The sequence below is a fragment of the Carcharodon carcharias genome, chromosome 20 (genome assembly GCF_017639515.1).
Source record: "Carcharodon carcharias isolate sCarCar2 chromosome 20, sCarCar2.pri, whole genome shotgun sequence".
Taxonomy (NCBI): domain Eukaryota; kingdom Metazoa; phylum Chordata; class Chondrichthyes; order Lamniformes; family Lamnidae; genus Carcharodon; species Carcharodon carcharias.
In genome coordinates, this window is record NC_054486.1 from 100,351,190 (window position 1) to 100,363,629 (window position 12,440).

The 12,440-nt window shown below is 41.1% G+C and overlaps 1 protein-coding gene across 2 annotated transcripts in view; it reads left to right on the forward strand.

Moving 5' to 3' along the window:
* The window catches only part of entpd5a (ectonucleoside triphosphate diphosphohydrolase 5a), a 37,495-nt gene extending 26,310 nt beyond the window's left edge, over window positions 1–11,185 (forward strand). For both annotated transcript variants that reach the window (XM_041215313.1, XM_041215312.1), the window contains exons 9-14: window positions 5,231–5,292; window positions 6,768–6,869; window positions 8,156–8,296; window positions 8,393–8,449; window positions 9,764–9,879; window positions 11,054–11,185. In XM_041215313.1, the coding sequence (XP_041071247.1) occupies window positions 5,231–5,292; window positions 6,768–6,869; window positions 8,156–8,296; window positions 8,393–8,449; window positions 9,764–9,879; window positions 11,054–11,140 (565 nt within the window). In that variant the 3' untranslated portion in view covers window positions 11,141–11,185. The remainder of the gene's footprint in view (window positions 1–5,230; window positions 5,293–6,767; window positions 6,870–8,155; window positions 8,297–8,392; window positions 8,450–9,763; window positions 9,880–11,053) is intronic.
* The last annotated feature ends 1,255 nt before the right edge of the window (window positions 11,186–12,440 follow it).

Below are 12,440 nucleotides of genomic sequence, written 5' to 3' on the forward strand. Positions count from 1 at the left end.
GGGCGTGCATCATGCTGGGCGGGCCTTAATTGACCTGCGCATGTGAAATGACAGCGCAGCCCCGATCAGGGGTGCCAGTTGGGTTCGCGCCCACCCCTGCACAACCCCCCCAATGGGGGGAAGTTTCTGCCCTCGTGATTGATTGTTTCAGTATTGACCTTTTTAAGAATAAAGATTTAGGCGTAGGTATAAATTTATTAACATTATGTGTTAACTGGATCCTTGATCAGTCAGTTATTATGCAAACACCTCTAAGTGATTCCATTGAGTTTGCCTCCACTATTTTATCTGGAACCCCATTCCATGTGTTGATTATTTCTTGTGTGAAAAACTTCCTGACATCAGTCAAAAGTCTTTTGGGAGAAATTGGACTTTGTTGTCTGGGGACAAAAAGGGCAAATGTTTGGGGTCAGTCCCTTGTTCCAAAGACGTCTGAAATGTGTCCAACCCAATATTGGGTCAGGCAATTTTGCAGGTATTTCTGACGGTCACCTAAAACAAGCGTTCGGCCTCTTGTATATGTTATTAAGGCGCCTAACACTTGACCACTGATTTACTGTTATGACGCAGCAGATGGTAAATGCTGAGTTATTCAAATCCCAGATGGAACTTGAAACAACTGTCACAACTAATTTTCAGTTTGTATAAATTCCGAGATGCATGCCTTGAATTCAGTAGTAATAAGACCACCAGGTGTTATAGGTTTTTACAACACTAGATTAAACATTTATTAATGAGAGAAATGATTTTAAATACATACATAGATCTACAAATTACTACTTTGATAACTTCTAACTCCCCAATGAATCTAACTCCCGGTTACACTTTCATTAAGGCAACAGTAAGACGCATAGATTTTAAAAGACTCAGGCAACGAAACATGAAACTCTGAACAAGTCAAATTCAAAGTGAGTTCTCGTAACTTCAGTGCCTGGAGACAGTAGCTTGAGGCATAGATACTGAAGGCTTTTTCACACTTGTAAGATCTTAAAATGCCTACCATTACACACAGCCTGTGCTCCTTTATACATATTTTCCCCTTTGAAAGCAAATACCCATTGTTTCACTATGTCTTTGGACTTTATCTCCCTGATAATAAAAACGTCTCATAGCATTAAGTTTCACCAGTATCTTTGGAAAAGTAAACAGACACTTTCTAAACTTCATCTGGCTAGGTGATGCATTTTACTCCCTCTTTTGAAAACAATCCAGTCTGGTTTATTTAAAAATGAAAATGTTCCCTTGACACCTATGATTCTATACTGCCCCATGTTTACCTAATTAACATTTCAAACCTAACTTCTCTTCTGACATCAAAGCACACAGGTAGCTGGATCTAATTCAATTAAATCTCTCTCTCTCTCTCTCTCTCTCTCACACATACATACACACACACACACACACACACACACACATATAGACACATCCCACTATTACTCTATTTACAATAAATTCCAATAATATTATGAGAATTATTATATCTTCCTGACAGTTACATTAAGCTGGGCCTCCTCCACGCAGGTTTTCCTGCCATGGATGTGCTTTACAATTGGCTGCAAGTAAAAGTTAGGTATTTTTTTTCTAAATCACTTCTATGTGGAGTCAAGGGAAACGAGACTTCTCCTCTGTGACACCATAACACTCGTGTGTTGCAGTCATTTCTCCCTCATTCTCCTCAGACTTACCTTAGGACCACTGCCCAAGAGGCAGGTAATTCAAATTGGGTCTGTTGACATGGGCTAGCTGCCCCTCAAGGTATGACTGGTACTGGCACTTTGTTCCAATTATTCATGAAACCTGAAGCCCAATTTTAATTGAGGCCTGGACCTACCTGTTCAGACACAGGCATTCTGCCTCTTGTATTTAGCTGGTTTGCACCTTTGACCTGTTGTTGCTGTGTTAAGTTTGGATTTTCTATGCTATTTAATTTGCATGTATCTCTTGTAAGATTGATAGTCCAGGTTTTTCTCCATTTTGATGCCTTATGACAATGGGATCCATTTTGTGACTCAACTAAACAATTGCTGCATCTTCCATATCTTCTTTACACCTTACATCTAAGCGACCTTCTGGTGTCTCATTCAAACTGATCTGAGCATATTGAGGAAAGTAAGGGTGGAAATTGCAGAGGCACTGGCTGTAATCTGCCAATCCCACTTAGAAACAAGGATGTTGCCAGAGGACCAGAGAATTGCAAATATTACACCCTTGTTCAAAAAGGGTGTAAGGGAAAGCTCAGGAAATACAAGCCAGTCGGTTTAACCTCTGTATTGGGAAGACTTTTCAAAACGGAACCATGTTGCATTGCCTGAGCTTGTTTTTTTAATTCTTTCACTGGATGTCAGCCTCACTGGCTAGGCCAGCATTTTTCCCATCCCTAATTGCCCTTGTGAAGGTGTGGTGAGCCACCTTCTTGAACTGCCGGAGTCCATGTGGTGTAGGTACACCCATAGTGCTGTTCGGAAGGGAGTTCCAGGATTTTGACCCAGTGACAGTGAAGGAATGATGATATAGTTCCAAGGCAGGATGCTGTGTGGCTTGGAGGGGAACTTGCAGATGGTGGTGTTTCCATGCATCTGCTGCCTTTGTCCAGATGGTAGAGATCACGGGTTTCAAAGGTGTTTTTGAAGGAGCCTTGATGAATTGCTGCAGTGCATCTGATGCAGGAGTGAATGTTTAAGGTGGTGAATGGGGTGACAATCAACAGGCTACTTTATAGAAACTACGAGCAGGAGTAGGCCATTCGGCCCGTCGAGCCTGCTCTGTCATTCATTGTAATCATGGCTGATCGTCCAACTCAATAGCCTGCTCCCGCTTTCTCCCCATACCTTTTGATCCCTTTTGCCTCAAGAGTTATATCTAACTCCTTCTTGGAAGCATACAATGTTTTGGTCTCAACTACTTTCTGTGGTAACGAATTCCACAGGCTCACCACTCTCTGGGTGAAGAAATTTCTCCTCATCTCAGTCCTAAATGGTCTACCCCATACCCTCAAACTGTGACCCCTGGTTCTGGACTCCCCCACCATCGGGAACATCCTTCCTGCATCTACCCTACCTAGTTCTGTTAGAATTTTATGGGTTTCTATGAGATCCCCTCTCATTCTTCTGAACTCCAGCGAATATAATCCTAATCGACTCGATCTCTCCTCGTGTGTCAGTCCCACCATCCCAGGAATCAGTCGGGTAAACCTTCTCTGCACTCCTTCTATAGCAAGTACATCCTTCCTCAGATAAGGAGACCAAAACTGCACACAATATTCCAGGTGTGGTCTCACCAAGGCTCTGTACAGTTGCAGCAAGACATCCCTGTTCCAGTACTCGAATACTCTGGCTATGAAGGCCAACTTACCATTTGCCTTCTTTACCGCCTGCTGCACCTGCATGTTTACCTTCAGCGACTGGTGTACAAGGACACACAGGGCTCGTTGTACATTACCCTCTCAACTTATAGCCATTCAGATAATATGCCTTCCTGTTTTTTGCTACCAAAATAGATAACCTCACATTTATCCACATTATATTGCATCTGCCATGTATTTGCCCACTCACTCAGCTTATCCAAATCACATTGAAGCATCTCTGCGTCTTCCTCACAGCTCACCCTCCCACCCAGCTTTGTGTCATCTGCAAATTTGGAGATATTACATTTAATTCTCTCATCTAAATCATTAAAATATATTGTGAATAACTGGGGTCCCAGCACCGATCCCTGCAATACCCCACTAGTCACTGCCTGCCATTCGGAAAAAGACCCGTTTATTTCCTACTCTTTGTTTTCTGTCTGTCAACCAGTTTTCTATCCATCTCATTACACTAGCCCCAATCCCATGCGCTTTAATTTTACACGCCACTCTCTTATGTGGGACTTTGTCGAAAGCCTTCTGAAAGTCCAAATAAACCAAATAAGTTTGTCCTGGATGATGTTGAGCTTCTTGTGTTGTTGGAGCTGCCCTCATCCAAGCTAGTGGAGAGTACTCCATCACACTGCTGACTTGTGTCTTGTAGGTGGTGGACAGGCTTATGGGAGTTGGGAGGTGAGTTACTTTCTGCAGAATTCCCCAGCTTCTGACCTGCTGTTACAGTCACAGTATCTGTATAACTGGTCTAGTTCAAGTGTTTGGTTAATGGTAAACCCCCCCCCCCCGATGATGTTAGTGGGGGATTCAGTGATGGTAATGCCATTGAATGTCAAGGGACGGTAGTTAGAATCTCTTTTGTTGGAGATGGTCATTGCATGGCACTTGTGTGGCATGAATGTTACGCCACTCATCAGTCCAAGCCTGAATATTGTCCAGGTTTTGCTGCATATGGGCTTGGGCTGCTTCAGTATCTGAGGAGTGTCAAATGGTGGTAAGGCAGATTCATTAGAGGCGTTCAAAAGAGAATTGGATAATTATTTGAAGAGAAAAACATTGCAGGCCTACATTTGGAGATACAACACAGACACAATGGGTCAAATTTCCTCCTCCTATACTGTAACCATTCTATGATGAAATGGCTTCTCTTCCATTGTGAGCTTAGACAGTAGATGTGTTGGGATCAACACAGCGGATCCTTATCTGCCCTCACTCAAAGCATTTGTGTGCACTTTCTACCTGGGGTTAATTTATAATGATCAGGAAGGAGAACCTTTTTTGGTTCCCTTTTCCCCTCCGATTCAACAGTTCCAACTCTGCCAACCATAACATTTAGTCCAGAGACACTCAGTTCACTTGTGATGCAGTGAGATCAACTAAACCAGGTCTCACCAGGGTCTAAACCTAGGATCTTTCTAGTCAGCAAGATTACATTCCATATCATGCAGTGCATGTGCTTGCCAAGCCCCTTTGAGGAAGACAGTGGTGCGTTTACGATAAAACAGCTGCAGCACTGCCAGGTTAACCACTCTCTTCAACCAAAAGTGGATTAGGGTCCCTCTTATTTTGGCTACCAAGGATTAATAGCCATGATCAACACTGAAACAAAATAGTTTCATTTACTTCTGCAAAAATAAAATTATAATGCATGTTTATTAGAATATCACAGACTATGCAACATCTCCTGCAATGTCTATCACTAGAGGAACCCTGCACTGTTGCAGATCTTGCCAAATTTAACAACAAGATGCAAAAATGTGTCCATTTCTGGCTGGGCCATGTATGGACTGTCCGTGGACACGATAAGAAGACTAGAATATCGGTATGATTCTTGAAGAAGATCCTGATATATCCTGTATTTTTGACTATTAGTTATTTAGGTTTTGGACTGAAAGTAGCAAGACTGGCTGTACTGGGAGCATTGGATGCAAAAGGTATGTGCAGTCTTGTTTTAATTACTGCCTAAATTGGTAAAATTTGAAGTGTTAGACCTTTCCCACCCCATTTGTCCCTCTGGATCATAATTGCTTACCTTGATGTTCCATTGAGTTAGGAATCCAGGTAAGCTTTTTGTTGTTGACAGAATTTGATGGACAGGAAGTAGAAGCAAATTCACATTGTACACAATCACTTATGTTGCAGTAAGTGTATATGCGGACTCCCAGTGCTCTGGAATCCATTCAATTTTCACTGGAGAATTTTTAAAAAATTCTTTCATGGGACATGGGTGTCGCTGGCTCAGCCAGCATTTTTATTGCTCATTCCTAACTGCCCTTGAGAAGGTGGTGGTGAGCTGCCTTCTTGAACCACTCCAGTCCAAATGGTGAAGGTACACCCACAGTGCTGTTCGGGAGGGAGTTCCAGGATTTTGACTCAGTGACAGTGAGGGAACCGTGATATAGTTCCAAGTCAGGATGCTGTGAGGCTTGGAGAGGAACTTGAAAGTAGGGGTGTTCCCATACATCTGCTTCACATGTTCTTCTGAGTGGTGGAGGTCATGGGTTTAGAAGCTGCTATATCAGCAATACAGAAACAACTCAATGGTTATTTCAGTCATGATGGGTATATCCAAACCAAATCCAGATTTGGTCTTGAGTTCAAGTGCCATGTATTTTCCCTCCTTATTGCCACTCGCTCCCCCAACGCAAGGGAAGCTGAGGCCAATTGTGGTGTGCTACCACCGTTCTCGCTGAGATTAACCACACAGGCTGGAAAGTAAATCCAGAATTGGTATGGGCCACTGCTGAACTACGTGTTACACTTCTGTCTTGAGACATTGGGGGTGTTTGTGTAATTAGGGTAGCTCCTTTTCTTGTCTAATTTACATGACTTCCAGATCATAAAAATAGCACAATTTTCAGTTTTCTCACTTCATTTTGCAATGGGAGAATTCCTTCCCAGGAATTTTGTTGTTGTTGAGGTGGAAACTGTATTTTTAGTACAAATGCAGTGTCACAGTAAAATTGCCTGGAGATCTAGGTTATTGCTGCAGTTGAGGCTGAGGTGACTTTCATCTCTCCCCCCCCCGGCAACCCCCACTCCCCCAAAAAGAGGGGAACCTCCTAGGGCCACTGCTCTTCCTGTTGTCTGTTGAGGAAGAATTGTGGAGTGCAACGGTCAACACTCAATGGAACTTAACGGTTTATGTACTTCTCTGCTCAGCTTTCCATCCAATTTAATAAATAGAATAGAATCCATGATCAAAAATTGTTAAATCTTGAGATGAACTCTTGATACTCTCACTTTGTTGTTCTTGTGTGAGGGAAAAGTAAGTGGGTTCTTTCCATTATCTTGTTAGGACTTTTAATGTGTGAATGTTACTGTGGACAATTTTCACTTGTTTCTTTAAACCTTGTGTAGTTTTGATTTCTTTTTATTGTATCCTCCCACTGTCCATTCTTCCTTTCAGATGGTGAGAGCAGAAGATATAGGAGTTCATGTTTACCACAGGCTTTGAAAGCTGAATGGAAATTTGGTGGAATCAACTATAAGTTTGGAGGAATGAAGGAAGGTAGGACAATGTTGCCCCACAATTAGGCAACTGTGATTGCACAGAACCTAGTTCAATCTTCCCATAAACTGAACCTCAGTGAATAAGAATATCTCACAAGGCCATGCTTCCAAATAAATTGGTTGCGCAACACATCCATGGTAATGGCTTTCACCAAAGAGCCAAGAGTATAATCTTCTACATTATTATATCCTTTACATCACATTTACTCCCCGAGTGGTAAACCATCTGGCATCTGTTCAGCGCAGCTGAACTCAAACCACACTTTTCGGAACTGTAGGAACCTGTGTATTACCTCTCCAGAGTATAACCGATTGGTTTTTCACCACAGGTGAAGTCTTCTTTTCAAAAAACCAATAGGAGCTGTACTGCCATATTGTAGGTTCAGACCCTACATTGCATCAATAGAGCTCAGTACTGCTTTTAGATTGTGCAGTGCATCAAACTGGGACAAGGTTTATTTTTCTATTTTGTTTAATTTAAAAATAAATCATAAATTTTAAAGCAAACATCTTTATACTTTACCCAAGTTACAACTGGAATAACATGTCTGCTCAGACAATGTGTATAAAACTGCTTGAGTTTGACTCTTGCACTTGGGTTACTGTCTTCTGCTTATCTTGGGTGTCTACTCTGAAGTAGAGAGTATGTCAGGCTGCCCTGGTGGTACTTTTTTTAAACATACAAGAGCATGTCATGGTACTGTTACTGTACAAATGAAGATTGAGTCATGATTTATTCCTGATCTGTTCTATGTTTACTGACTTCGGTCATGATTTGAGGGCCATTAAAATTTGCTTGTGTGTTCCGGCCTAGAGAAGGGAAATGTTATGATTCGGCTGGGAAGGACCTATGTAAAGTTGTTTGTGTTAGCGGTGGCTCAGTTGGTGGCACTGTTGCCTCTGACTTAGAAGGTTCTGGGTTCAAGTCCTACTCTATAGACTTGAGCACAAAAGTTTAGGTTGATATTCCAGTGCAATATTGTACTGTCAGAGGTACCATATTTTAAATGAGACGTTAAACTGTCTGCTCTCTCAGGTGAGCATAAAAGATCTCATGACACTTTTGAAGAACATGAGTGGAGTTAGCTCAGGTGTCTTGGCCAATATTTATCTCCTAATCAACATCACTAAAACCAATTATCTGGCCATCGTCACATTGCTGTTATTGGAAGTTTGCTACATGCAAATTTGCTGCTGTGTTTCCTATATTGTAACATTGACCACATGTCAAAAGTCTTCATTGGCTGAAAGGCACTATGCAAGTCTTTGTATTTGTAATCACAGTTCCCTCTGGCTTCCACTCCTGCTACACTGAAGTTACAAAGGTGATACGAAAGAAACTTGACCAGCAAGATGAAATCAAACGCAGGAGTTTCTATGCCTTCTCGTATTACTATGATCGAGCTGTGGATGCAGGAATGATTGGTGCGTGGGCAATTAGAATTATTTTTTTGACCTCATTCTTCTACATATGTCTGAAGACAGTTTCCAAAAGCTTTATTTTTCTTATTTACTTTTTAGATGGTGAGAAGGGTGGCGTTATACTTGTGAAGGATTTTAAAATGAAAGCAGTGGAAGGTATTTTTGTTATTTGGCCTCTTAAGTAGGAATCATCTGTGCTTAAAGGCGATTCTGTAAAAAGTTTGTACCCTGTCCTTAACTAAATAGAACTGGTTGTCATTAAGAACAGGCTACTCCCTGCCACCAAAGATTACAGCACTTCCTACAATGCTTTATACTACATTCTTTTGAGTGAAAGACTTGATTCCATTACAACCCTTACTAAAAATCTTGCTTTGGAAGTTCGTATATGGGGGCTAGGGAGGAAAGTGTAGAAAGGAGTCCTTCTTCAACATAAATTCTTTTCTTTTAGATGGAACATTTTTGCTTTTTGTCAGAGGTTATTGCCTTCCTAAATGGACAGAAGTGACAGACAGGGAGGTGAACAAACTATCTAATAACATTGAGGGAATGCCTTCACTACATACACTGCAGCAGTTCACTACCACCACCTCAAGGGTAACTAGGAATGTGCAATAATTGCCAGCCTTGCTAGCAACACAAACATCCCAAGCCGTAAACACCACTAGGTATTGTAAAAAAATTTAAACCTGTTTAAAGAATTATTCCATGAAAAGGCAACAAACCAAATTTGCAAGCATGAGTAACATTGTTTGTGATGCTGTCAAATCAAAAGCAAAGCTTAACTTGTCTTTCTCCTCAAATACTCCTCAAGCACAGTTCTGGCCTCCATAATTATATGAAGGAGTTAGAGGCATTGGAGAAGGTACAAATGGCAATTTACACAGATGATAGGTACAACTTAGTTCTGCTATCAGAAAAGACTGAACAAACTGGGTCTTTTTTTCTCTAGAAAAGGCCGAGGGGGTGAACAAATAGAGGTCTTTAAAATTTTGGTGAAGTTTGTTAGGGTGGACATAGGAAAGCTGTTCCACTTGTGGGAGAGTCTAGAACTAGGGGTAGTAAATTTAGGATCTGCACTAATAAATCCAATAACAAATTTGGGAGAAACTTTTCTAGCCACTGGGTAAAATGTGAAACTTGTTATCACAAGAGCAGTTAGGGTGAATAGCATGGATGCATTTGAGGAAGCTAGATAAGTACACAGAGGATTAGGATATGCTGGGGTTAGATACAGAAGTGCAGGAAGAAGTTCATGTGGAGCATGAACACCAGCATGGACCTCTTCGGCCAAATGGCCTATTTTGAAGGGATTGCCCTATGTAAGGGAGTCAAAACATGTACATTAAGAAAAAGGAAAGTGATTGCCAGCTGTGGTGAGCTTGTAAATACAGTCCTTCTAACAGATCCGAGTGGAAGTGAGTCACTCCTGTTTTCCTGCAGCCTAATTATGAACTTTGAATTCCTCAGTGTGTGAAGACTTAAACGAGGCGACCAGAGGCAGTCCCTTCCTATGCATGGATCTAACATACATCACTGTCTTACTCAAAGAAGGATTTGGATTCTATGATAACACAGAACTACAGGTAAACATGGCACTAATACTGACTTCAATTCCAGGAGTGCGAGAGGCAGTTTGCAAGAAAGGTTGCTAGCGGCTCAATTGGGAGTTTCACAATAATGGTTCCTTTTGTTATTAAGTTTCTAAACTTAGTCTTGGCTATTAATAACACAGGGTTACCAATACTATTTTACACATTAATCAGACAAGTCCAAAGATTAAACTATAAACTCTTTCAGGGTACAGGATTAATCTGTTGTTCACTCCTAGCTGACCATTAGCAATTTAAAAACAGCAGCCATTTTGTGAACCTTATCTATCAAATGCACCCATTTTCAATGTATATTATCTGGTATTCAATGCTTATTATAACATTGGTAGGGTTTTTTAAAGTCGTTTTGCACTGCTAATTTTAAACTCCTACTTTTTCAGGTTTTAGGTCTTTTTACTCTTTCCTCCTTTTTAAAAATATATAAACATAGTCAATGGGGAGGGGGATCCAGATAAATTCAAAGAAATTATTAAAAATAAAATCATTTGAAAGTAAGGTTGAGAAAATCCAAAAGGACCAAGGGAATTAAATGCATACTTCAGCTAAATTAGACCCCACAATTACATATCATTGACACTAGATTGAACATAGAATCTGGATCGTTTACAATATTAAGGGCAGAATTCTATGATCCCCTGCCTGCCCCAGACCTTGCAGTGATTTTATAGGAGATAGGCAAGTCCCAGGGCAGGCTACCAGCCCTCTCCCTAATTAATGGCCACTTGCCACCTGACTGCAATGGTTAAACTGGTGGAAGGTGGTCAGAGACAGGGTAAGCCTGGCAGGTTAGCCTGCTTGGGCCTTTGGCTGGTGTGTCCCAATTATGTTGGCTGGCAGCTCTCTGAGATAGGACTTCCTCCCCAGATAAGGGCAGAAGGCCCATCTCCAGCTAATTAATGCCCCAAAGGGCATCAAATGGCTGTGAGGCATTCATCAGGAGCAGGGACAGGGTTCCCACAGACTTTTTCAGCAGCAGAGCAAGAAACCTTGTCATCCAAAAAATTCTGCCCTAAGATAAAATTGAAGAATCTTATTGTTGTGACTCTTTCTACTCAACTCTGCCCCAGATTGTTTGCGTTTTATGGCTTGCTCCAGATGGTTTATTTTGTTGCAGCATTTCTCATCCTTCCATTTCCTATTTCCACAGCTGGCCAAGAAAGTCAATAATATAGAAACTAGCTGGGCATTAGGAGCAGCATTCCACCTCATCCAGTCACTGAAGACTACTCCATGAATGGAAAAGCAAACATAATAAAAGACACTTTTATTTACAGGGGTACTGATCTGTATGATTCTGTTACTATTCAATGAAAACACTGATTTATAGCTGCTGAGAGAGGAATTAACTCCAGTTCCAAACTGGATTCCACCCACAAATCAACTTGGAGATGATGTGTGTCAGTAATCATGTCCCCTTCGTTGTGGAGGTCTCATTAATTAATTCATAAGAAAGGTGGGGTCGGGGGGCAGAAGGCAAAAGCTATATTTTTTGACTCTTCTCGGGTACAATGATTAGAAAATAAAACTGTAGAAATGGCTATGGGCCTTCCAAAAAAACTTCCGGTGGTATTGCCATCTGACTGTGGAAATCCTCAGTATCCCAAAACATATCACGGTGATAATTGTGCCATGCTCCCTTCTGTTGGAGTTTGGGAGCAACTTTGATATACTTAATCCTTCTTGGTATTAACAATTCCACTGTAACTGAATTCATAAATCTGCATGAAAAAAATGACATTGTAGATCAGTTCTAAACCTTTATTAAATACACCTGATTTTTTTTTTAAAAACAGGAAGGGGAGATGGTGCTACAGTGGTAATGCCACTGCACCAGTGATCCAGAGACTCAGGCTAATGCTCTGGGGACATGGTTTCAAATGCCACCACAGTAGCTGGTGGAATTTGAATTCAGTCAATAAATCTGGAATGTAAAGCTAGTCTCAGTAATGGTGACTATGAGACTATCATTGATTGTTGTAAAAACCCATCTGGTTCACTAAGGCTCTTTAGGGAAGGAAATCTGCCATCCTTAACTGGTTTGTCTTACTCCAGACCCACAGCTATGTGGTTGACTCTTAACTGCCCTCTGAAATGGCTTAGTAAGCCACTTAGTTCAAGTGCAATTAGGGACAGGCAACAAATGCTGGCCTTGTCAGTAATGCCCACATCCCATGAAAGAATAAAGGAACAAAAACAAAACATGATTACTATTAATCATAGATACTGTAATATTGAGACTAGATTTTTTTTTAAAGTTACTATGTCCAAACATTGTCTTACACCAAAGCACCAGATTTGATTCCAAGTATGGATTTGTTTCTTATATAGAAGCTCAATTTTGAAGTTGATTTTGATGTTATCATTTAAAAAAGAGCACTGGAATGTAAAACCTTCCTATTCCGAACCAGTATTGGCTGTGCTAACAGATAATGAGCAGAGGAAGGGACAGGGACAGGCATTTTAACCTGTGAAGAATTAATATAGGAGGCCACTATCCTCAGCCAAGCTAATCTGGTCAATAGGTGTGCATGTCA